Source organism: Columba livia, chromosome 18 (assembly GCF_036013475.1).
Source record: "Columba livia isolate bColLiv1 breed racing homer chromosome 18, bColLiv1.pat.W.v2, whole genome shotgun sequence".
In the NCBI taxonomy this organism is placed as follows: Eukaryota; Metazoa; Chordata; class Aves; order Columbiformes; family Columbidae; genus Columba; species Columba livia.
This window is the reverse complement of record NC_088619.1, coordinates 3592607-3619076: the sequence shown is the minus strand read 5'-3', so window position 1 is coordinate 3619076 and position 26470 is coordinate 3592607. Positions and strand designations below refer to the sequence as shown.

The 26470-nt window shown below is 46.8% G+C and overlaps 1 protein-coding gene and 1 long non-coding RNA gene across 8 annotated transcripts in view; one reads left to right on the top strand and one right to left on the bottom strand.

Annotated features, from left to right (window-relative positions):
* SHISA6 (shisa family member 6) overlaps positions 1–26470 on the top strand; it is a 245111-nt gene that overhangs the window by 58233 nt on the left and 160408 nt on the right. For all 4 annotated transcript variants that reach the window (XM_065034508.1, XM_065034507.1, XM_065034510.1 and 1 more), the window contains exon 4: positions 1890–1985. In XM_065034508.1, coding sequence (XP_064890580.1) covers positions 1890–1985 — 96 coding nt within the window. The remainder of the gene's footprint in view (positions 1–1889; positions 1986–26470) is intronic.
* Positions 13334–26470, bottom strand: part of LOC110360273 (uncharacterized) — a 30086-nt gene continuing 16949 nt past the window's right edge. For all 4 annotated transcript variants that reach the window (XR_010466993.1, XR_010466992.1, XR_002416057.2 and 1 more), the window contains 2 exons: positions 24250–24319; positions 13334–23442 (listed from right to left, as the gene is read on the bottom strand). This is a non-coding gene — a long non-coding RNA (uncharacterized LOC110360273). The remainder of the gene's footprint in view (positions 23443–24249; positions 24320–26470) is intronic.

Genomic DNA, 26470 nt, shown 5'->3' with positions numbered 1-26470 from the left:
TGTGTGTTTCTTTTCCCCTTGTTTAAAACGGTACATTTATGGCACTGATGGAGGGTCAGTCCCTAGAGCAGCTGGCCCTGAGAGTGTAGCAATCGGCAGCATATGAGCAAATATTGGCTTACTGGAAAGAAAAAATCATAGAATCATGAAATCATTTTGGTTGGAAGAGGCCCTCAAGATCATCGAGTCCAACCATAACCTGACTGTGGCACTAACCCGTGTCCCTAAGAACCTCGTCTATGTGCCTTTTAAATACCTTCAGGGATGGTTACCATTAAAAATAGGTGAGGGAAGGGAGTGGTATGCTTTTTCTGTTAGGGAGGAATAAACATTGTTACAAGTCTCAGCATCTTCTGCCACACGTCAGCCCCCTCTGAGGATCTTCAACGTGCTCTTGTGGCAGCAAAGTCAGTTTTAGGCTCTCCCGGTGTCCTTCCTGAGCGGGCAGTGGGGTTTGGAGCCTGCTCAGACCCATCGCAGGGCAGAACAGGGGTACATTTGGGGACAATTTAGACCTCAGGGGGGCATTTACCCTCAGCCTGCCCACCTGCAAGGTGGACTGTGATGACAGGAGTAACGGCCTGCAAAACCAGTTGCAGCTGCTGGGATATCGTGGTGAGAATGACCGGATGAAAAGAGGAAAACTTTGCAGACTGATGAGATTTCAAAGTCTCTGTTCCTATCAGTTTTCACAGTGTTGCCAGGGAGCCTGAAAGTGTGTGAGAACAAACGGCATTTGGTCTCAGTGTTTGAAAAACAGTCAAGGGCTGTAGCATCTGTCAGGGACAATGCCAGCCAGCCAGAACGTGGCCCCAGGCTGCATTTCCACCTGCATCCCTGATGCCCATTTGGGCCTTCCCATTGCCTCCTGACCCAGCTCTGCTGCTCGGGACCATCTGCCATGCTGGACCCCCAGCCACCGCGGCTCAAACCGCGACGCATCTGCTTGTGCAGAAAGGAACCGAGGAGCTGGAGACTTAATGGGGAGGGAGCTGCAATCCCAGCCCCTGCGGCTGCCTTTCTCCCACCCCCCCACCTCGCTTATCTTTGCCTCTTTCTAAAATAAAAGGAATAGAAAAATTAACAACATGAAAAAGGGAGGAGATGATAAAGAGTATCTGAAGAATTATCTATGTACTCATTTCAGAGCTTTGCATGGTAACAGGGAGGCAGAAGGCCTTTTTCTTTATTAATAGATTAAAATATTAAAAAGCTGGGTGTCTTCTGAACCTACTCTTTTGTCATGGTCTGATAAAGCTCCTGCAGTCTTCTGCAGCAGACTTGCACTTGAGAAACTATCCAGGAATGCTACTTAAGGACCAGAGCAAATCAAAGTTTTCTGTCATACTGTTAATGGGGACTTGAGTCTAGCCTGGACAAGAGTGATATTTGCACCTTTGCTTTTGTGCTAAGACAAAATCTCTACCAACGGGACACAAATGCTGTTAGGGGTCTGTTTGGAATCGGGAAGAATCAAAGCCACGTCTCTTCTGATTTCCTTTAGCTCCTTAGTCTGGAGGGTTTGAGTGAGACCGGTTCCTGGGCTGTGCTGCTCCAGCAAACCTGAGTCTCAGAGATTGGGGTGTTTGATTTGGCATGTCAGTTGTTCCCCTCTCAGAATCTGATCATTCCTTGGCACTTATCAAAACATGCAATTGTTCTTCATCAATCTTTGCCCATAAAGCAATGAGAGTTTGATGCTGCTATAACTGGTACGTTCTGTTATACCCTCTGCTTATAATGGAACCATGTGGTGGGGCCTTGGTACCCATAAATGAGGGTGAGAGCGAGGCTATATAACATATATGTGTGTTGATATCTATATATATATATATATACACACAGAGAGACAGCAAATAAAGGCTTCTTTGTTTTCTTTTCCTTGGCAGGTCACTATGGAAAGGATATTTACCGAAGTGGAGGACCAGATCTCCATAATTTCATCTCCTCCGGGTTTGTCACATTAGGAAGAGGACACACGAAGGGTACAGTGGAAACAATTTTTTGCTAAATAGAAAAATTGTTTTAAATAAAAAAAAAGCTATAACTCAGAAGCCGGGTTCTAAGTGCTATGAGATGACAGTATTGGACTGCAGTCAGTGGGTTTAGTCTAGCAAATATTGCTGCAGGTAAAATACTGTGCTCCTGGCAGAACCTTTTAAATCCTAGCAAGGGAGACAGAGGGAGAGCGGGGAGTCAGACAGCCGGGCTCCAGCCTCCACTCTGACTGTGCAGTTCAACAATTTATACTGCTTTTTGTTTTCCTGGGTGCATGGTTGCAAACCACCATTGTGCTGCTGTACTTACAAAGGGAAAGGGAGGGAGTGCAATGCTGTCCGAGGGCAGGCAGCGAACACTGCGAGAGTGCGTTTCTGGATTTCTTTTGTTTGACTTCCGGGCTTTTTTTTGGGGGGGGGGTATTATGAATATTTTATAAAATGATTTCTTTTTAGGTCCTAAAACATATATTTTATGTGTTCATATAATCTGTGATATAATGTACAAACGTGAAATCACAAAAATATACATATACTGCTCTATGTATGTTCTGTGTATATGTACTGTATATAAAATATATGTTGAGAGACAGTTGTAGCTATATTAGATAAGTAACCGTATATCCCAGGAGTTGTGGTGACACAAAAGCTGTGAGATGTGACTCCAAGTCGCTGGTCACCAGAACCCCAGCTGAATGTTCGTTCTATGCCGTTGTTGCGTATTTGGTGAGTTGTTATAGTATACGGTGAGACGATGTTTGGAGCAACTTTCCGTTCACACCACCCCCTGGCAGTGGGTTGTGACACGGGGAGTGCAAAGCATGTGCCGTGCCGGTGCTCGTCTGGTTTTGTGTCCTGCTGACTTCTGAGACTGTTGTACATTTCTATAGATGCAATGTATGTGGAGATACCTATATAGACACAATGTACTGTATGTGGAGACGTGTCCATGTGCTCGCCTGGTTGAATGCACCTGTGTTTTTTCTGTGGATGACCATGACTCACAAATTATTAAAAGACCTTTCTTTATTTCGTACCCTTCCTGCACTTTTTCAAATTCTCCGTTAAGTGTCATCCGAAAGCAGTGTTGGTCCTGTAGAACTGTCAGAGAAGAAACAAATATATGTATATTGTCTGTGTATGTCTGTGTGTGCTTAAATAAAGTTTACTGAGGCTGAGGCATCACCCGTGGGACTTGTAATACAATATCCTGTGATTCCAGCCTGGCACTGCACCGGTGGAAGGGAAGCAGAGAAAACCACCATGAACCTTCAGGTGGGCTGGGAACCGAACTGGTCCAAAGAAGGACTCATGGATGGTGTTTCACACAAGGTCTCCCTCTCTCCTCCCCGTCCAAAAGGAGTTTTACAGTCACGCCGTATCCCATCAGGCCTGACCGTATCTTTAGGGTGAGGTAGCCAGAGTACCCCCGTAGAGATGTGGTCTGCAGGGTGGTGTGTCCTCGTAGCCTTCAGCAAGCACATGGACAACCCTGGGCAGGGCCATAAAACCTGCCTCTTTGTCTTGGACATTTGAATTCTCTTCAAGCAGTTTTCTGTACAATATTCTTTTCCCATTTCCTTCCCAGATAAGAATAAAACCTCCTTTCCATCTTTAACTGAAGAGTCTCGGGGGCTCAATTCTTCTGAAGATGGGGCAGTGGTTTTCACACCTTTTCCACTGGCTTTGCTGGGAGCCCCGCAGAGAATGTTTCCTGTCCCTGGGAAGGTGGGAGAACGGGCAGTGGGAGTCCAGGCCGTTCATAAACCCCCTTTTCCAGCAACCGGTGGGTAGGCTGGTGCTTTCCAGACTGAATAAAAAGGCTTTTATTATCTGAAGAAATTATATCTGTTTGTGGACATAAAGGAATGGATTTGCCTTCGAATTTGATTTTCAGCTGCCTGTAAATTCACATTTTGTTTGAACAGTACCATAATGTTAACTTCTAACTTTTTAATGGTAAATTCACACGCCCACTCATGACTGTTGCAAGTGATTAACATCCCAACACATTTTGCAGGGAAACTGCCTTGTTTGCTTGTGCAAAAATGGAGATTTGTCTTTGTCTGCGATATGATTTGATGGCCTGTTAGTGCTGTGAAACCAGGGACTTTGGATGTCACAAATGAGGGCTCAATCATTAGGATTGTACCCTCTATAATGTGATTATTTCTGGACATATTGCACAGTATATTTCTTGTGTTCAGTTTGAAGTGGCAACCCAGCTGTACGTGTGGACAGGAGAGATGAGTGCTCCCCCAAGGGTTACAGTCCTGAGCTTTATCTGAGCAGCTTCACGCTCAGATTTTGTTCTGTTTCAGTTCCAGTGCATGTGTGAAAATCTCTGCCTCAACTACTGTTAGCCAGATAACCTCATGCTGCCTTGTTGTTATGCCACCATGGAAGAGGGTTTTGCTTTTAGACTGAACAAAGCCAATGAAGTTTATCTCAATATTTCTTTGCACTGGGAGACACATTTTTGGTGTTTTCTCAACTGTCTTCTGGGCTGTGGCAGAATTCCAAGTGCTGAGTAATATTTAGGACCTAATCTATTTTGGGCAGAAGACAAAGATGCGAGACATGCTGAACTACCATGGATACCAGTTCAGCATATTCACATGTCTGACATCCGCGAGCCCCGGCAAGATTGTGATTTATGATTCTTACATGACACTCCATTGGGCAATGCATCACCGCCTGGCATTTAAGTCTATAAAATCACTACGTAGTGTGTTCTTCAAACCATGGCTAAAGACTGCACTGTCAGTCTGCCATGGTGATCTAGGAATGAATCCAAAGTCTTCAGGCCGTGGAAAGTCCGCGTGATGAGACACACGGCAGGGCTGATCTCAATTAACATTAGATAGCTACAAATTAGATATCTTATTCTGCGGTAGTAGCCTTCAGCTTAATGTAGAGACACCTGGGAGACACAGCATGGAGCAAGCACCCATGTGGGTGTTCAACCCCAGTGAGTGAACTAGTCTTGAAACTACTCCAGATCACGATTGTTGAATTTGCAGGGGAAAAATGTGATTTTTTTTAAATTAGTTTTTCATACCACCCTCAGACCTTGAGCATAGTTTCCGAATGGAATTGGGCCCTTTGCATTTCACCTGACAGCAGTAGCAAATCTGTAGAGCAGATGATAAGCTCACTTCATCATTAACAACTTATTTGTTTTCCTGGTAACTCTGAAACCTTATCAAAAATAGTGGTGACTTCACTGGAAAAGCATAATTTCCCGGTTCAACTGAGTGCGAAGGGTCAGGGAAATGAGTCGGGAGGAATATGGGATTTTAAGCTTCTCTACTGCAGGGTCATCTCATAGGGAAAAACAGGACTTGTCCTAAAATCTGCTAGTTTCTTGTAAATTTGTGCCACGTCCTTGATGAGGTGCAGAGGTCGGACTGCAGCTTGAAAAGCGTGTGTGGAAAACTTAGGACAAGTCAAATCTCTCTAGAGCCCAGCCAAGAACTGTCAGAAACGGAACCTCTCGCTGTTGGCTCAAGGCTGAAAATCCTTTCCATTCCTGGATTCTCTGCAAGATGTGCTCTGAGTCAGGGCATCTGCGGGAGTCTCTTTTCTTCAAGTACCGCACTAAAATTTGCACTAAGGATGTTCTCCAGCAGTGCCAATAGGCAGGAAAAAGAACCATATAAAGTGGCTGTTAAAGCCTGATGACGTTGCCGCTGGCATCTCTGGAGCTGCACCAGCATCCTGCAGTGTAGGCAATGTGAAAATGATGTTGGTGTAGAGAAGCCAGCCCCGTGACTGAGCAACAGAAGCTGCCTGTGGTCACGTTTTGTCTTGTGATATTTGGTGCAGATGTGGCAAGATTTACAGCCCGAGTGTGGGATTTGCCTGCCTGGGGCTCTGTTTTCGCTGTCATGCAGCACAGTTGTAACTCGTGCATCCTCCAAGGGGTTCAGGGCACTCTTTTGGTGGGACAGCTGTCCATCCTGAGCTGGTTTCAGTTGAACATGTGTCTGGTGTGTGGGAACACAGTGTATGTCCTCTAGCAGGAGCTTACACCCAACTAGACACCATATCTCCAGATACAGCCTCACCCTGTGCCATCTCCTGATAAATATCCCACTCCCTGTTACCTGAAATGATGCACAGCATCTACACACAGGCAGAAGGGAAAGTGAGAGGTCAGCTGTTGCTGACTTCTTGCTTTCATGCAGTTGATAATAACTCCTACATAGCAGCTTTTCTTTGTGCATATTCAGAAGGATCAAATTGTTCTTGATGTAGTCCCACCTTAGGAAATGGTCACCTTTCTCTCCCAGGCCATGTGCATGAGCTGCTTTGAGGACAGACAGAGCATACACCCCTTGGTGCCAGAGCAGTGGACCATGTCTACAGCATGGGTTTGAGGTTGGGAAGATGCAGGGGGTTGTGAGAGTGAAAGGAGACAAGGTGATGTCGGGATGGAGGGAGAGCTCCAGGGCTTGAGGGGACAGCTGCCTCTTCTGGCTCCTTCCCACTCGCTTGTCTGTCTGTGGGCTCTCATGAGCTGGGGCAGATACCTCAGCACTGACCTTCACCTTGTCAGTGATCACCTCCTGGAGATCCAGACCACAGTCACCCTGCGGGCCAGTACCAGGAGATGGGGAGCCTGATGTCCATACGGTTACTCAGGCTTATTGCAAGACAAGTTTCAAGAGTAAAGCAACAACTTGCTTGATCTGGCAGTTTAACATTGGTGTTTGTTGATAAGAGAACCTCCTGCAAAGGCAAACATGGAAGAGGACAAATGCAGCTCTAGATTATACTTAGCAACCAAGATCTTCCCGAGCTGCTTTGGTGTCTCAGCCAGCTGAGGTGGGTGGCAGCTCCACTTTCACATCTTTTTCTGCCCTGGGAGCTTCAAAGCTTTCCCAGCACTGTGTCTCTGCTGCTCCCGCTGGAAGGTGATGCCTTCCCTCTGTATGGAGAGAGGACGCACAGAGTAAATGACTCACAACTACGTCTGTGTTTGCCCAAGACAGAATTGCCAGGTTCATGTTTGTGTGACTCTTGCTGATGATCACAGAGCTGTGGGACGTCCCGTGTCAATATGAGGATCAGGTCACTTCCTTCCTGAAATGTCTTGATCTGCCCATCTGTTATGGTCCCTCATTAGCACATTCTTCCCACCTTCATTGATTTTTCTGCAAGCTGAAGAATATCTGTGACAGGCTCTATATTTTATAGATGGCATGTCCGTATGCAAACTAATCTTTATGCAGACACCTCAGTGGATTTATAATATTCAGCATGCTGCAAGCTCTGCGTACAGACTAAAGGTGCTACAACGTGGTAAAACGGGATCGGGTGTTCACACTGGCTGACCCCACTTTCTCTCCTGGTGCGTGTTGTGTGTATTCCCTTGTACACACATCACTGTTCCCTTTGGAGACCCTGAACTGAGCCCCTTTTACAAACATCAACTCAGGAGCCAGCAGTTTTGCTTGTCCATTGGCATGTACATGTGATTCAGAGGGAGGAAAGAGATCTATTAATGTCATCATCATGAGCACTTTGCGGATTCTGATTCCTCCCTCCAGCAGGGCCCTGGTTCCCTGCTTGTTGTGGCTGCTTCCCTGTCACTTGGCTGGCAGCCTCATGTTCCCATTTCTTTCCCAAAGTTCTGCTTCATACCCACGTTATTTTGGGGTCTTGGATTACCTCTGTCACAATCAGCATCAGCCTGGCTACAAAACACGCCATGAATCAGCTCCAAGATGGGGTTTACTGCCTACCCCTGTCATTAATAATCCACGCTTGCAGTAGACTCATTAATACAGGGAAAAAGAGAAGTTTAAGGGTCATTTTGTTTCATACCTGCTTCTGTGACATGCCATGAATAGATTATGCAGAAATGGAGGGTTAGGTATGTTGAGTCCCTTTTCTCATCAAACACTTGTTAGACGTTTTGTATCAATGGAGAGATGTCAAACCACAGCCTGCTGCATCCCAATGAATCATTTTATGTTCATTCCAGATAATATCTAATGATTTTGATGGTGTCTTGCTATGTGCGTGCTAAAGATCACTTGCATTCTGATTCTAGATTAATTTCAACTGTTGCATATTCTGACACTTAATTGTATTGACATGAAAATAGGATCATTGGGATGTAAAAACTGCTTCACAGCTTTGCAGAAAGATTCCATTACGCAATAAGGCATTTCAGTCCCCTCTGAATTATTTAATCGATTTCAGACACGACCGTCCATTTCTCAGGAGAGTCTGGACAGGTCTGTTTTTTTCATAGCCCTCTGAATTGCTGAGCGGGAGGAGAGGGGGAGGTCATGGAAACCTTACCCATGCCTGCAGCAGTTGTGCGTCATGCCACTGCTGTAGGGAGGTGACATGAGAAAACCACATCAATCCCTGTGGTCACCTTCTACAAAGTACATTGAGATAACTAAGGTGACAGGTTCATGCCCTTCTGTCAGAGAATCACAGAATCATTTCGGTTGGAAGAGACCCTCAAGATCATCAAATCCAACCATAATCCACCCCGGTATTGTCCCATGTCCCTGAGAACCTCATCTCCATCTGTTGAACCCCTCCAGGGATGGTGACTCCAGCACTGCCCTGGGCAGCCTGTTCCAATGCCCCACAGCCCTTTGGGGAAGAAATTGTTCCCCAGATACAACCTCAACCTCCCCTGGTGCAACTTGAGGCCTTTTCCTCTGCTCCTGGCGCTTGTTCCTGGGGAGCAGAGCCCGACCCCCCTGGCTCCAAGCTCCTTTCAGGCAGTTCAGAGATCAGAAGGTCTCCCCTCAGCTCCTGTTCTCCAGCTGAACCCCCCAGGTCCCTCAGCCGCTCCCATCACACTTGTGCTCCAGCCCCTCACCAGCTCCGTTCCGTTCTCTCAACTCGCTCCAGCACCTCAAGGGCTTTCTTATGATGAGGGGCCCAGAACTGACCCCAGGAATCAAGTAGAGGGGGACGATCACTTCCTTATTCCTCATGGCCACACTATTCTTGATAACAGCCAGGATGCTGGTGGCCTTTTTGGCCACCTGGGCACACGCTGGTTCATGTTCAGGCACTGTCACCAACACCCCCAGGTCCTTTTCCAGCTGCTCTTCCCCGATCCCGTAGCATTCATGGGTTCTTATGACCCAAGTGCAGGACCTGTCACTTGGCCTTGTTAAACCTTATACAATTGGCCTCAGCCTGGGGACACCACTCATGACCGGCCACCAACTGGATTTGGCTTTGTTCACCACAACCCTTTGGACCTGACTATCCAGCCATCTCTTTACCCATTGAAGAGTCCACCATCTAGAAACTGCAGCTTCTCCAGGAGAATGCTGTGGGATACGGTGTCAAAGGCTTTAATAAAGTCCAGGTATACAACATCCACTGAGTGGGTCACCTTGTCATAGAAGGAGATCAGGTTGGTCAAGCAGGATCTCCCTTTCATAACCCCATGCTGACTGGGCCTGATTGCTTGGCCTGTAATTCCCCAGATCCTCCTTCCGGCCCTTCTTGTAGATGGGTGTCACATTTACCACCATCCAGTTGACTGGAACCTCCCCAGTTAGCCAGGACTGCTGATAAATAAATGAAAGTGTTTTGGTGATCACCTCCACCAGCTCCCTCAGCACTGCTGCGTGGATCCCATAGACCTGTGTGTGTCCAAGTGGTGTAGCAGGTCACCAACCATTTCCCCTTGGATTATTGGGGCTTAATTCTGCTCCCCATCCCTGTCTTCCAGCTCAGGGCTCTGGGTACCTGGAGCACAACTGGTCTGGTTTTTAAAGACTGAGGCAAAAAGTGTCCCAGAAAAACTCAGTTCAGACGAACTGGCCACAAACCTGGCTTAAAGTACGACCTGGAGAGGCTTTTGGAACGTGGCTTTCTGAGCTGGTGTGTCCTACACTATGAGCAGTGAGCAGAAGGAGGATTGGCAGCTGATCTGGGCACCTTCCTCAGGCTTATTAAGAAAACAGCAGACAAATGACCACAAGCAGGGCACGGAGCACAAATATCACTGCAAAGCCAGGAGGTTCAGCCTCCTGTGGCAAGATGCCCACAGTTGCTCCGTTGCCAGCTATTAAATGGAGACTGGGCCCTGCAGCTTGACAGCCACGTTCCTCTGCGGGAGCCTCGCTGGCCGTGTGAATAGACACTTGTTGTCGCTTGGAGATCATATTGTTCACCACCTCAGGCAACCGATGGCATTTTTTCTTGACCTGATCAAACATGCTTCCTGGAGGACACAGACAGGACTGAGGTGGGAGAAGAGGACACCAGCCAGGCTGGATTGCCTGTTCTTTCTCACTGAGGGAAAATTAAACCCAGAATCTTGTGTCCAAGCCAGGGAAGGGCCACCCTGTGGCTTTCTGCATGTGCACATTCAGGCTGGGATTAGCAATGTGTTTTGGCAACTAATACTGAAACATGCAGTATGGGGGCTAAAGTTGCACCTGGTGCTTTGCAAAACGTCATGGGGCATCTCTGGCTTCTGGCTTCAGCAGGTGGTCCCCTGTACGGACCCGGGAGTTCGGGATTAACCTTCATCACTGCCACTGCTGAGGACCTTATGTTTCCATGTCAATGTGAATCACAGAAATTATCACTCAGCTCATTCTCTGTCTGTGGTCAGTGAATTATTTTGCTGCTCGCTTCCTTGTCCTACAAACTCCTTTGCATCCAGCACTCAAGTTTCCATGGATGGTTTTCAATAATCTAGTACTCTAGAATGGATTTCTCTAATTTCTCCCGTGTGTTAACAGTGTATCAAATAAATCACGATAGCTGAGAGCAGAAGAAAAAAGCCCTGCCTATTGTTGGGTGCCCTGTCACAGAGAGTCTGTCAACTCTCCGTGATGTTTTGGCAGATACCTTTGAAAACTGAGCTGAAGGCTGGTAAAAAGCTGGGAGGAGAAACAGGGAGCTTCAGCTGTGTGCCACGAACTTCGCTTTGAACAATGTCTTTTTCTATATTTATTATCAAGAACTGAGGTGTAAAAAAAACCTTATAATTTCCTGCTACAGTGTCACTGAGCATCTCAGGCTGGTTATCTCCATGAGCAGGAATTTTAACTGAAGTTAAGCATTACCCTTAGAGTTGGCACACTGTTTCTTCAGGAGGGCAGCATTCAGTCCTAATCATGTTTGCAGACTGTAGATGAAAAATGTAAATATTTCGAAAAAAATTGGAAATTCCTGAGTGCAGACAGGGAACTTTGCAGGGGGATCTGTAATTCTGAAGCGCCTGTGATCTCACTAGAACAACCAAATCCTGTGGGCAGAGTTCAGCAGGTGAAGAGCTTGGGCATGTCCAAAAATCTACTGCCATAGCAAAACCAACATGTTATATACAGTTTATCTTCTACAGCTCTTTGGGAGGAACATTGACTCATCATCAGAGAAGTGGCTTTGGAGACACAGGTTTGCTTTCCAAGTTTCCTTTCTAGATATGGTACTCACTCAGAGGGAAATTATTTGGTCTTAGGTGCTTCAGTTCATCCTTTAATAGTCAGTATAAAACTGTGGACAATTGTAGGGAGTTTACACAACAAAAGCAATTGCAGACAGTCCTTGAGGGACAGACTTGAACTTACTGATTGACTTTTTCTGCTCTTTGAAACAGATTAATCTCTATATCTTGACAGCATGCAGGCCCCTGACTGTGTCAAGTTTATACTGTGGTGGTGTCTAAAGGCCCCAGGTTGAAGATGGGAACCATAATTCCTAGACAGGGACAGACCAGAGGGACACATGCCCCAGATGTCTTATTCCTTCTTTTATTGGATTTACAGGTGTGCAGCAGCTCTTGAAGTAGGAAAATTAAGTTTCATAGTTTACAGCGTCACTTGGTTGTCCCAGACCTACTTTTCCAGACCTGTGGTTCTCTCATCATTTAGTTCCTGTTCTGTTGCTCAGCTGGAGGAATTCTTCATATTATTCCAAAGCGAGTTTTGTTTAATACTGCCAGGACTTTGCTGCAGGTCTGGTGTCCATGCTCCAAGAGGTGCAGAGTAAAACAGCTGAATGGGGGCTTTCTGACGAGAGCTGTTTTGCAGTCAAAAGGATAATAAAATTCACTTAGTCTAAGCACAAAATCTATGACTTCTAGTGTGTTGGGCCCTTAATCCAGCCTTAGCTGAACAGAGGCTGAACTGTAATGCGCTGTTGCATAGGGCCTGCTCCTGTTAGCATATTGCTCTGTTGGTTCAGAGGCAGCAGATGTAGAAGTTTTCATCCTTTTCTTGTCCTACCAGGTGCAGCTGCATCCCAGCAGGGCTGCTTTGCTCTTCCAGGACAGGGCAGATCCTGTAGGCTTGAAACTTCCTTCCGTTTAGATTGTCTCATAGTGACTAATGCTGGTGACATTTGTCACTGAGCCATTAATCTTCCATTCATGGGGCTGCAAGGACACTTGAGAGGTCTGTAGTGTAGCCAGATGATTCCTTCCCTCTCTGGTTTAAAGTGTCAGGCTTGTGCTTTCAGCTGGGCACCAAAATCCTTCTCTACTCAGTGGAGAGAGCCTTCATGTGTCATCGATCCTGATGCCACAGGCCGAGGTCACCAGCAGGAATGGGACATCCATTGCCTTGCTCCTGTTCTTCCCTGTGTGCCAGGATAACTGCTGGTAGTCCTGGGCTTGTGGGAGACACAGCACTCACAAGTCTAAGGCCTTTTCCTTCATAGGTTGGTGCAGTAGATACTGGAGCAACTGCTAAGAAGTTTACACAGTTAAGCCCAGACTTATTTTTTTGCTCCAGAGAAAGAGCAGTTTCTCTCTGGCATCTACCTGAAAGGTCTTGCTTTAGCCAGAAAATATTTCTAACTGTTGAGTTACTCTTTGGGCACACAGGGAGAGACAGAGCTCAGCGATTTCCTGACATTTCCATGACTGAGTTTAGGTAATGAAATGAGGTTGTGCTGTGCCATTTTTATAGGCGAGGAAAGTTCTCCAGGAGCTACTGTTCTCCAGGAACAAAAAGCGCCGGGTTCCCAAGGAGCAGGGAGGAGATCAGGGGAGTAACTGCATTACAATGTCCTTTGTAAGTGCTTTGAGGCTGAAATGAATTCACCACCCCCTGTGGCAGGAATTGCTTCTGCTGCCATGGCAGCGGGCAGGCCCTTGAGTCACAGTGCCACAGTCCCCTCGGGACTCGAGCAGAGGGAGCGGGCAGCCCTCATCTGGCATTGTCCTCGGGATGGAGATTGCTCGCTACCTGGAGCTTCTCAGGAGATGGTAGGGCCAGCAAGTTCTCCAAGAAACCCTAGGAGAACAGCAGGTTGTGTGGGGAAGTGAGGCTGTGGGTTGAAGGATGAGTTGTTGTGGTTGAGACGGACAAACGCCATAGACCAGGCTCTTACGTACAAACAACAGTCTCCATTTATTGCCACAAGTGCATTTTTATACAGTTTTACCAATTAATGTGTTTCTTCATTATTGGTTACAAGTTACAGCAGTAACATATCATTGGCTGGTTTTGCTATCATCAATGTTATTCTTCTACTCCCTTCTCTCTCACAGGTACATCCATAACATCTCCAGATACTCCTTTATTCCCATCTTTCTCACGGGTAGGCCATAATATCTTCAAGGCTAATTTCTGTTCCCATACCCTCTGTCAGGGAAGCCACGGGCCCACCGTAGTCCCCCACAATGAGCAGAGCATTTTCTCCTCGGTTGGACTTTCCAGAGCAAGTCCTGCACTCCTCCTCCTGCCTCTCTTTTCGGGCATGAGCAAGTGCTCTAGAAGTTGTCATCTGTTGAGAAGAACGCAGTCATAACGCTTCTAGGACAGCTCTTTCTGACTGCATCTCCATTTCTCCTCAGAACTGGAGTAAACCCATTCTGCCACCCGCGCTCTTCGGACAGTGACTTTACAACTCCCAGGGTCCGCAAATCCCTCACGTGGAGGCCATGACACTCCTGAAAACAAATGCCCACTATGACTTTTCGTAGCGGTGTGCCTTTATTTCCTTGTGTAAAGACAGTCATGACGGTTTCTCTAGAGGTTCTCCTCAGTGAGGACATGGTTCCCATGCAGGGCCTTGCTGCTGCGGGTGCTCCCATGGGCGCAGCTGTCAGGACGCAGGCCTGGGGCAGTTTCTGAGGCTGCTGGTTACATTGAGCCTGTGATTCTTTGCCTGACAGGTGAAAAGCAAGAAGCACCTTTTTTTCACTCAATTTCCCCCTAAATTAGTGGCTGCAGAACAGGGAGCAGTGTTCCGGCTGGAGGCAAAGGCTGAGACAATGCTCCTAGCAAGGTGCATGGAGCGGGAGGCGTTTGTGCAGGAACGGATCTCGTCATGGCAGTTTTTCTGACTCTTGAATAGTCCTAGCATCAAGTGAATGAAGAGATAAACGGGGTTTTTGCCAATAATTCATATAGCTGACATACAGTTTCTGGATGACAGCCTAGTTCCTCTACTAAAAGGCTGATTCCAAACCCACTTTCTGCCAATGACTGGTATTTTTAAATTGATTTTGATGGCGTTGGCTTGGCTCTGCTGCAGAAGATTAACTTCTGTATGCCAGTGCAGACCATACCATAGCGCTGCTGCACACCTGCCCCTTGAGAAAATGGTGGGTTTACTTTCCCAGTTTGCATTTCCCCCTCTGAACAAGGAATGAGTTAAAGACACATCAGAGCCCTTTTCTTTAAAAGAAAAAGTAGCTGATATTCGTGGAATAAATATGCTTATAATGTGAACAAAAAGAAGTGTTCTGTTCAGGATGGAAACTGAAGCCTGACTCCAGGAGTCTGGATTTTGCTGGTGGGGTTTGCTCAAATGCTGTGTTGGATGCAGGAGAAGCTTGGGCTCGGGGGTTGCCTTCCTGGCTACGATAAGAAAAACGTTAGTACCGACAGTGAGATGCAGATCTGCTGAGTAAAGGCCCTCATCCTACACAATCGCATTTCTGAGCAGATCTGCTCTTTATGTGGAGCCATATCTGTGCACACAGCTCACAGGTTCCTTGTTGGAGGCATAGCCCTTCAAAATTTTATTAAGGTACTGTACTCTTATCTGTTCTTTTTATGTCATCACTCTGCCTCAGTTGTTTAAAATGTAACACAAGTTTTATTCCAAAGTATATGTTACTGTTATTAATTTAAGATATGCTCGGTTACCAAGAGCATACAGTCTATAAAAGGCATGTCCTCATATTCATTTTAAACTAGGAAACTAAAAATAGAGCCTGTTCAAATATAGGCAATGAGAATAACCTGAGGTTTCTATTAGGAGGTATGTGAATAAAGACTTTAAAAGTGCCTGGCAAAGTGTCTGTGCTTGGGGGGAGCTGCAGGTAAGAGTTTGTAAAGTGGATTTGGGACAGAGAAGGTATTTTGGCGAGTACTGCGCATCCTCTCTGTGGCAACTCACAGGCATTGAATTAAAAATGTTGAATTTAGAATGGAGAGCAAGAAATGCTTTTTGACCTAGTGTGAGTACTCACCTGTGGATCTCCCTGTCACAAGGTGCTGTTGAGATCAAGAGTGTGCAGGACACAAAGCACAGGTCATGATACTTTTTTGGTCAGTGAGACAGGAAAAATACTGTAAGTTTTAAAAGAGGAGAGAGAGAAGGAATATGAATGTTCAGGTGTGAAGCTCAAGTGCCTCAAACGACTGGGACTGGAGGAAACCTCCTCGAGTTCGTGCTGTCCCCTGAGTGTCCAGGGCAGGGGTTCACCTTAGAGTCACAGAATCATTTTGGTTGGAAGAGACCAAGATCATCAAGTCCAACCATAACCTAACTCTGGCACTGACCCATGTCCCTAAGAACCTCATCTATATGTCTTTTAAGTGCCTCCAGGGTTGGTGACTCTTGGTGACTCTTGGTCTTGTAGAAGTTAATGCTGTGTACCCAGAGCACCAGAAATACCCTCCCTTTGTTCCAGTCTGGTGTGACCTGAGGGAAAAACAGGATACTCCAACTAAGGGGAGTGAGAAGTGATTAACGACTGCATGGAAGAGGTTCGGTGACAACTGAAAAGTCAACTCACTGTGGTATGTTTGCAGATGGCACGAGGTGGGGCACCACAGCTGACCCTCACAGCTTCATTGTGGCCTCTGGCGAGGAAACACAGCTTTGATGTTGTGCTTGGTGACACTGCAGCCTTTCTTCTGGTGGTTACATTCTGCGTGAAACCTGCTAAGGGCACACGCTGCGTTGCTGGCCTTTGTTTTGGACTGAGAGGTGCAACAGAAGTTAGAGTGATTTTAGCCCACAAGGACACAGCACTTTGTCTTGCATCAGCCGCACTGTTTGTCTCTCTCTCAAATGTTTAAGCGCTGTGCAGGCTCTGATCCCTGCCTGCTGCAAATGAATTCTCTCACGGGGGGCACGGTAGCCAGTGTACCAGGCTGCTGCCTGCCCACCCCTGCCCTCCAAAAGCAAAGCAGAGAGTGAGAAAGGTCCTGTCAGTAGCTTGGCAGCTTCCAGGCCCCTTCTGTGTCTTGTAGTACATCCTGACACAGCATCTGCCACATAAACATGCATGTAGCCCCGTGACTCCAGATCTCAGTGGCACTGACACATCCTCCCCTGGCTCATCGGGGCAACAGCCAGTGTCAAGTATCATTGATTCTCACTTGCCTTTTGGTGAGTGATAGGAAGAGGTTGTGCAAAATGATTGTGCCCCATGTTCCAGTGGCTTTTTCTGCCCCTGGCGAGGTGTCTGTGATCCCCGCAGCCTCCCTCGCGTGCAGTGCAGACGCGTGTACGGTGGCATTTTGTTTCATCCATTCACAGAATTACATGCTCAAGTGCACTGCATTGAGACCTTACCTTCCTGTTTCCCTGCCGTTCCTTCAGTTACAAAACAAGCCTTCTGGAAGATCTTGAGCTTCGTGACTTATTTCTCAAGATCCCCGAAGTGGCTGACGATCCTTTGAAACTCTTTGTGTGCAAGAGCAGGGACAGGGAGCCAGGCAGTGGCCACAGGCACAGCGTGTCCACGCCACGCGTCTCCCTCCACCATGCCACCGAGGAGAGCCCTTCCTGCCGGTGCCAGGGATGCTGTACACTGTCATCATCATGCTCGTTACAGAGCTTTCACCCCTTGGATGTGAATAAGGGTTTGTATAGAGCCAGTGAAAACAAAACAGATATCTGCAGTTGGATTTTCTAAACAAGCCTTTCAGATCTGCTGACTTCTCTTTCATATGCAGATAAGACGGAAGTACCCTGAAATATTTAGGAGGAAGTGCACAAGAGACACTGAACTGAGGATGGCAATCATCACAGAGAGAATTTTTACCATTTTCAAAGCCTTTTCCTCCACCAGTATTTCCCAAGAAAGCCATCAAATTAATTGGGATGACTGTCTTAACTTGAAGTTGGGGAAGGAAAGGCAGAAACAGGACTGGAACATGGATCAAACATGACACATAAATCAGGAGGGCAGTTTGATAGAAATAAGCTGGAGACTAAGTGGGAGGAGAAGATACAGTGAGTGTAGGTACCTCGGACTGTGCCATTAGTTGTGAGCGCAGTACAAGCTGAGGTGACTTTCAGACTGTACCAGAAAGGGGATCCAGATCTGTGGCACCCTCAGGATGACCTGGGCCGCATGGATGAGACGGTCAGAAACGGGACCTGCTCAGTCTGCCCTTGCGCCAACCAACAGGCTCTGGCTTATCCTCATGACGTGGTGGTGTCTGGGTGCTCCCTTGGTCGCTTGCTCGTGCAGAAAGGAGTAAACATTTTTCCTTCTGGAGGGTGCTGAGGTGTTGTTCAGGCTTTAGGACAGACTCATCCAGAAAGCCTTCTGTTCCAGATCTCTGGGGCTGAGGAGCAGTACTGGTGAAGCTCAGATTTGGCAACAGTGACCTGACAGTGGATTTTCCAGTAAATCTTGAGCAGCATTTGAAAGGAAGTGAGAGAGAATAAGCAACATTAACTTCTCCTCCTCAGGATCCTTTTTATCATCCTGCAGCAGTGGGGACTCACTATAACTTGGGAGACAATTCCCAGCAGAATCCCCATGTCTGCACAAATGCCAATTCAGACATATAATAGTTACGAGCAGATATTTCACAGTGTCAATATCTTCTTCACCCTTTGCAATGAACCAGCATCCTTGTGATGGAGCCATGATTTCGGTCCACCAGCTTGAGTGGGAATAGGACTACCTGCCAGTTTGCACTGCTGCCTAGGAGAGAAGTGTGCTTAAATGTTTGCTCACATGGGTTTCCCAGGCATATATGAGTTACAACAGATGTTCCTCTTTTCTTTCTGACATCTCCATCTGACTTTGCTACTCAGCCTCCGTTGAGCCTGGGGAGAAAGAGGCCCTGCTGTGGAGCTCATCCCAAACCACACATCCAGAGCAGGCCAGAGGAGCTTCATCTTAACCACGTCTAATTTCTCCATCATCTACCTGGATGATTACCCCAAAAAGAGACCTCTCTGATACATCCAGTTTGAGGGCCCTCACCTTCTGCTAAATACATAGTCCTTGCGTTGATCAGAGACCCAGAGCCAGAAGCCTCCAGCCCTCAGGATGGGTATGGGCCATCCACTGGGGAACAGAAAGAAGGCACCAAAAAATGGTGCCTTTGAGCTGTTATCTAGTCCTCTCTGGATAAGAAATCACCCACAGGAGGTGCAGGAGCCATTGAGCAGCTTCTCTTTGCCCTTTCTGTCCAAGGAGGTTCAATTCATACAGGAGCAGGTACAGAACTGTGCTTCAAGGAGGGTTTTCTAGGGAGAGGTTGTCCTGCTAGGCAAGATGAGACTGGAGTTTAACTTGTTTAGCCCAGAAGAGGAAGACTGGGAGACATGGGATCATCCTTCATCACAGTGGTGGCTTAATGGCTGAGAGGGAAAATAACATGTAAACTAAATGACAATATCAGCACAAAGACAAGAGGGTGAAGATGGGTCACGGGTGGGTTTAGTGCAGGAGGTTTAAAGGTCAGAGCTGCAAGGTTCTCCACCGGTCACCCAGTTAGCGTACTGGTGTGCACTGGGACAAGCACACCAGCTCCATGGCATGGACCCTGGTCAGTTCTCAGAGGAACACGCTGTCCCAGCGTTCATGGTACAAGGCTTGGAGGATGGGTCCCTTTTTTCTCTTGGGAGCTCTATGAGCAGGTTTGGAGCCCAGCAGGGACAATGTTTCTGTAATAACCTTGTGCCAGCAACCCAGAGTGCCCAATGGGGAGCAGAATAAAGGACAGTTTCCCAGAGCAGGGTGGATTGTTTGAGTCTTTACAGTTCTGTTCTGAAAGGACAAATAACATCCCTCAAAAAAGAGCTGCTGTGCCTCTGAGTACATCAGCTTCCAGCTGCTCAGACCTTCCCAAAGGTTGTGCCTATGCACAGCCTTGCTCTGCAGCATCTGAATGCACCAGAAATAAAGCAGATGGGGCTATTACATTCCTCTCTGCCATCCCCACTGGTTACCCTGCAGAGAGAGGCCCCATGTTTCCACTGTCAGGCCTCCAGACTTCTCCAAAGCGGGGAGGGAGTTCGGTGCAGTGGCCGGGGGGGCAGCCAGGCCCCAGCACCGCTCCCTGTCCCCTCACATCCTCCTCTGGTCACCCACAGCCTTACAAGGCTCACACCAGCTTTGGAGGCTCACACATTGGGCATGAAGATGGTTTCATTTAATCTTATTTATAGCATCTAAAAATGGGGCCTTTAGTCTCAGCTGGTCGTGTGGGCTCTCCAGGGACCAGGGTGAGGGGTGGGCATCTTTGCAGCAGTTCAACTCATCCTAAGACAGGTGAGTTTCTCTATCAACTACGATTTGTGTACAAGCCTTACAGCTAAAACCAGTGGGTTTGGGTGTTGTTTAAAATAGCATCCCCTAAAACCACAGCAGGGAGAGACTTTTTCCACTGCCCATTCATTCCCTTCCTCTCGATGCATCTTCCTTTGGGTCGGCACAAGCGCCAGTGTGAGCACACAACGAGCCAGATTAGAGAATTCAAGTTGGACAGAACCAAAGCCCGACTGCTTTGAAGCCAGGCCGGTTCACCGCGTGTCCTCACGGATGCTGTGGTGGCTTGAGAACAGGCATGGGAGCAAGGGGAGGAGAGGTGTGACCGTTTCAGCAGCATTGCTCCTTCAAACAAGCTCGGAACTTCAGTGTCAGTTGAAGCTGACTCTGTAGAATCACAACACAGCGCGTCACAGTTAAAGAACGTGGCATTATGGAAGGACTACCCTGGATTTGTAGCTTGGCATCACATTTTGCGATTTGTGTTCTGAAGTACAAGAGCTCCAGCTAGCACAAGTTGTATTTATCTTCCTTGCATTGATCCTTGCTCTGCCACAGTAATTTCTTGTCTTTAAGGATTCTCAGATGTTTTAATGCAAGTCTTCACTGATACAGAATAAAAAGACAGCAAAATGACTGGTTGCTATGTGCAAGCAGGAGACCTCGGGTTTGGGAGCCAGAAGGCTACAGAGACCGGGGCTTAGGGGGGTGCTGATGCCAGAGCACTCAGAGGCTGAGATTTCTTTCTCTGTGTCTGTCAACACGCAACACTCTCACAAAAAGGTGGTTTTCTCCAAATACCCCCTCACCCTCTTTCTGGTACAGAGAGGGAGGACTGAAACACTGCAACCCAGCAGCTCATCCGACCAGCGGCGCTCACAAATCCGCATCGCTACAGGCTCCGTGGCTGCAGAGGCTTCGAGGGTGCCCAGTTACCATCCTTTTTCTCTAGCACGCTTTTTCCTTAAGCAAGATGACAATGTGAGTGTGTCTGGAGGCAGATTTGTCAGAGCTGTAAGGATTTTAACATGACTGCACTTCTACCCCCCCACACACACCTTAAGCCAGCTACCGCTATTGTGCCAGGGCTGCACGTAGATTTGCAAACCCTATGCTGCTAAATTAGTCTCAGCACCCAGTGGGAGGAAAGTTCAGAAGAAACCCAGGCTTCTGCTTTGCATATCTGTAACACAGAGCTGAACCCCTTGATGGGCTCTTCTGATGTCCAGGAACTGCAAATGTTTAAGATGTCAACACCACAAAAAAGGTTGGAGAAAACAACGGAGAGCACGTTCCATCATCACCACTGACAGTGATGGTTTTTCCCTGTCAAAAACTGACATGACAACAGAGCATAACTATCACTTTTTAAATAGACTGAGGCTAGTTACAGACATTTATCCTGTCATGAACAGCCCTGGCCAGGTAGTTAAAAGGGCAAAGAGGCTCCAGCTTTGTAGATGAGCAGGAGGCCCAGTTTACAGGCTCCTGCCACTGTTATGCTGGTTTGAAGCGTGGGGGCGAGAGCAAGGGCGAATATCAGGACAGACTGGACGCGGCTGTGAGCTGGAGGCTTTGTTGTCTTAGTTGGAAATACTGGTGGTTGGTTTTTTCTTAATCACCACGGAAACAGAAGCAGAAATGACAAATGCTTTCAATTTGTCAACATTTTCTGCAGATATTTTTTGGTCTTCTGGTGAAAAACAAAGCATACGTATTGCTCGGTTTCAAACTGACCATGGAAATGCTGTCGGAGGGCTGGAGGCACAGGTGGGCTTCCTTACATGTCCCTTGTCACTTTGGGCCACCGTCTCAGCCCCTTGGCTGGTCTCCACCCCATGATTTATCGTCTCCTGTCCTTGGGCAGAGCCGCCACGTGTGTCACAGCAGCCGTTGTCTCCTCGAGGTGTCACCCCACAGGACACCCTGACCCAGAGGGGAACACAGGATACCTGAGTGGCCGCTCAAACCCCCGCTGAACACAAAGGAACTTCAAACAGTTTGGTCACCAGTGCAACTTCATTTTAGAATAAAGAGCCTCATTCCTGGCTAGGAAACAGGTGCCTTTGTGGGGAAGAAGAGTTTGGTGAAAAGACAATGTTTTTCTCTATATTTTTCAGAGAAAAAAAAAAAGACTTTCCTTCCTGTAAAACTCAGCACTATCTTTTGCTTCGTGAAGTCAATCTGGAAGAAATTGTAGGAAGTGAATTGAGGAGCTGTGACCTGCTCGGACTCTCCTGAGCTTAGAGCTGAGTCTCTGGAGATTACGTGTAGCTGGGCTGATAAATCCAACCGAGATTTCTACGCAAGTGCCTCACAGAGAGCAAAGCTCTTTGATTATCCTGTTGCTACTTGTCAAACGCAAAGGACCATGTAAAAAAAATAGTAGTCAGTCTTCAGAATTACTGTACTTTCCTTCTGCTTTTGATGTCTGAGGAGAAAATAGCCATGTGAAGCAACTCAATTTTTTCAGAACTATTAACAAATCTTTCGGGGTCCCAGAGTGACATAACAGGTTTGGTCTGACTCATTCCATTTCAGAGTGTCTCCTTCCAGCCAGAAATAGCTGTGTGCAGCCATAGAAAATGTGAATCAATTAATGTCTTTTATTAACTAGAAATGCAGATAAATCCCCTCAGTCAGGGGAACACAAATTACCATCTCCTGTTCCTTCTCCCTCCCCGATCTCTTTGTATCTGGCCGCTTCTTTAATAGATCTCTTTGGATGTTGACTCCAGGTTCATGTGGCTATTTTTGCAGCAGAGCCTCGACGTTCTGGTTTCAAGAAAGGTATGTCAGGAAGATGCAGGATCGTGCTGTAGGAGATGATTAGTAAGGAGTTTAAAAATTACCTTGGCCAGGGAGCACCACACTAAGTAGGAGTGTGGGCTGAACGGGGAGAATGAGGCGGACGTAACGGCTGCACATGGAGCATGTGGGTGTGTAGTACATGGGGAGCTCAATGAAAATGCATCCTATGCACATACGTTAGTGGTATTTATATTAAAGAACATGGCATGCTGCTCCTGGTTAACTGTGACTGCAGCCTCCTCCCTTCCCATGGTCCGATCAGGCAGATCCCAGCTTGAGGGTGCGCGGCAACGCGCTGCTGCGTTTTGGCTGTATCTTTGTGGTTTAGCATCTTGTAATACTCCAAGCCCTGCGAACATCATAGTTAGGCTCCATATTTCCATTGCAGCCTCTTCTGCAGCAGTGAAACATCATCAGCAAGCGTTAGCGATGGCGTTTTCGCATCCGTTCTTGTCGCTAAGCTGGGCACCAATGACCAGCCGTACAGACAGATAAGGTTTGGTCCAAAAACCTGCTTGCTGCTATTTTTAAAAGGGAAAAAAAAATACCTTCTCTAAATAATCTCTACATGAAAATAGGTACATGAGTCAGAATGCACACTGAGAAGCAGGCAGGAAAGGCTTTAAATAATAGGATTCATTCAGATAAAGTATCTAATCACCCCTGAAAGTGAAAGATTTGTTAAAACAAAAGAGTTATTATCTAGGAGAGTAAAAAGGGAATGTGAAAGTGTTCGTTTCCTCACACAGTGAGCACGGGGAATCTGCGTTTCACTGGGCTTCGATAGTCCCCACGGTGCAAACAGAGCTACAGCGATTTATGAATCCGGTGAAGATATATCTCCCTGTACTTTCCCCTTCCTGCCGGGACCGCAGCCTGAGAGGGAGCAGCAGAGGAGGATCCGTCCACACTTGTGGCTGGGAGCACCTGCGGAAAACAGCGCAATGCACAAGGGTGTAAAGATGTTAACCAGGCTCCCCCGCGCTGGGCACACTGCGGGGTGAAATGGAACTTCCAGGCAGGAGAATATTTAGAAGTTCCATTTTCCTCCTAAAAACAAACAAAACAAAACCAACCCCAAACCTGCCGTGCAATAAAAAGAAATAATAGTCAAGGAAGTTTATTTGAATTAAAAACAAAACCTCCAACCTTGTTGTGACTAGCAGTTTGTTCTCCTTTGGTAACTTGGGTTTTTGCTCTGATCTTTTCCTTCAAACTTGAGATTTAGCCTGGTACATTTTTAAATGACGGATATTAATTACTTGAACTTTCAGACTTCATTTATTGTCTGTCCATGCTAACGACGTTACTGTAGCCTCTGATCTATGCTGACACTCACTGGAAAAATCAGCTTTTTATTTTCTCCAGCATGTGAACGTTGAGGACAGTGTGAGGCTGCATCACTAGAGTGGGAGGAGGAAAGGAGGAGAGAGCAAGCTGATACTACTAACAGTTTATATACAGTATACATCTAACTTCGCTGTGCCTTGGCATCTGGGAATTTTATACAGCTGTGCAAAAGCTGGTTTGATCGCCCCCTTTATAGCAGGGAGACAGACATGGAGAAGTAAAGATATTTACACACATCTGTACAGCTCAGAGTAGGGCTGGGACCTGAAACCTGCTCGATGTGCCGATACTGGGTGGATCCAAACAACAGAGTTACTGTGGAGCGGAGGCAAAGACCAATGGATAAATCAATCTGCCAGTACAGTGTGTGTGCAGCACCCTTACCTTTGATTTCATCCTTCCGTTTGCCACAGCAGGAGGTCCAGCAAGCTGCATCTTCTTCTACTTGTGAGGCCTAGGAATACAGTCAAAGAAAGTTATTACTCATTGTTGTTATTGTTGCAATTATTATTATTATAACTATCACTATTATTATTAACATTATTATTATCAAAAAGATAAGGAAACTGTCTCTTGGGCTTAGGTGATGAGACGGTAGCTAAGAAGGTGGCATTTGGTTTGACAAGATGCAGTTCCTTGGGGAAAAAAGCTAATTAATAGTCATACTTGTATTCAGCCAGTGGATCTGGATAACATCCACTTCACGTGTCGACAGAGTTCGTTAATAAGTATCCCACAGCTCCGCCAGCTCTACTGGAAACCCACGGAGAGCAGCGAAATACAGGAATCATGTCATCATGTAGAATCAGTGTTTGAGCAAGGGATGAACAGTTGTCCTGGCAGCGGTCTGGTAATTCTGATTTAATACTTAGTACACGGTTCATTATTACGAGCAGGCATTATAGCCAGCAGTGGGCACGAGATCAGAATTTACAGTAAAAATGGTGTAAATTTTAAGTTTGTGAAGAAGGTACAGAATATCCTTTGAGGACAAAGGGAGATCTTCACAAGACAAATTGCACCCATCGGACGCATGTTCTGCTGATAAAATGCTGGGCCTGTGGCACAAAGAGCTGTAGACGTTGGCTTTTCCCTCCCTTAGGGTGAAGAGCAACCACAAAAAAACCCATCGGCTCTTTGCAGCTCTGCCCACGTCCAACCGTGTGGGAGCAGAATCAGCCTTGCTCCATCTTGATTTCAGCTGAGTGTTTCAGAATGTTCCAGTCTTGTGAAATCCTTCACACAATTAATTCACATTGTCTTGGAGACGAGTGCTGACGGGACAAGAACAAAAACTGCGCAAGACTGTAAGCAACAGATAATGATGCTCTGCAGCATTTTGGCTGACAGAAGGAGCCGTAGCAGAGTGCTAAGAAGGGCCGATGTTTGCTCCTGTCTCTTCTCACTCTCCTATTAACCATCCCACGGAGAGCAGGTTGTGTGTTAATTACCTCCACACCAAAAGCTAGGTGCAAAAATTTGACTTCAAACCTGGAGCAAAGACTCAACAAGTCTCTTTTCTCCTCAAGCTCTGAAGGACCCTGTCAAATCTTGATCTGTCTCTCCTCAAGGAGCTTTCTCTAGCAGCTGGATCAGGTCCTGCCTGAGGAACTGCGCTGGGCAGACCTCAAATGTTTGGTCCAGATTTTAATCCGTCTCTGCCTTCATGGCTTCTAGCGAGGCATGAACTGGGCAACTGGTGACACCAGAGTCAAATGTGGATTTGACGCTTTGCTGAGCATCTTCAGGTTAATAAGTGCACCGGTGCCCAGGAGCCCGGGCAGAGTTGTTGTGGTCACCATGCACAGCTGGAGAACTAGCTTGTCGTGTGGGTAGGAGCTGGAAAAATAGATTACAGTAGCTGCTCTCTGCCAGAACTTCTGCAGATGCCACCAACAAAGCTACAAATCCCTCGTCTGATCCCCAGTGAGACAGTCTGGGACGTTCTCAGCGGCCGTCTTGCAGAGATGGAGACCAGGAGAGGACCACATGAAAAAACATCCCAAAGAGGGTGGTAGAAACCCACTGCTCAGCGGTGCTGATGGCAGTCTGAGACCCCACTTCATGCTATATATTTTTGCTGGAGATCTCAAGTTGTACTCTGAAAAGCTTAGGGGAAAACCAGCCTCCAGAATTCCTGGAGAAGTCATTGGTGCCATTGAAGGGCAAAGGAGATGTCAATAGGGCTCAGGCCATCTGTCTTCCATCTGTTTGATCCCTGGTCAGGAGTACTCCCGTTCTGTCTTCATCCAGCTCTTGAGTGACCAAGAACAGTATGGCTCCCAGGGTAAAAAGAGGTTGAACATCAGTGATATAATTACAGAGCTGAGAGAACAGCAGCAGCTTACAAATTGTAGTTGGCCTCTCATTAGTGTGGTTGAGTGATGACTGTATACATGAGTAGGACTTATTTAACAATAAATGTAATATTTATATAAAATATAGAATGATACGGGCAAATGTAGCTGGGAAATACATTAAATTAGGAAAGAAAAAGTTGGGTTGAAAGACAGGGAAACGAAGGGTTGTTAGTGCATGCTGTGGGCAAAAGCAGCGTGGAGGAATGTATAAAGATTTCTGTTATTTGGATCCTAGTGGTGTCACT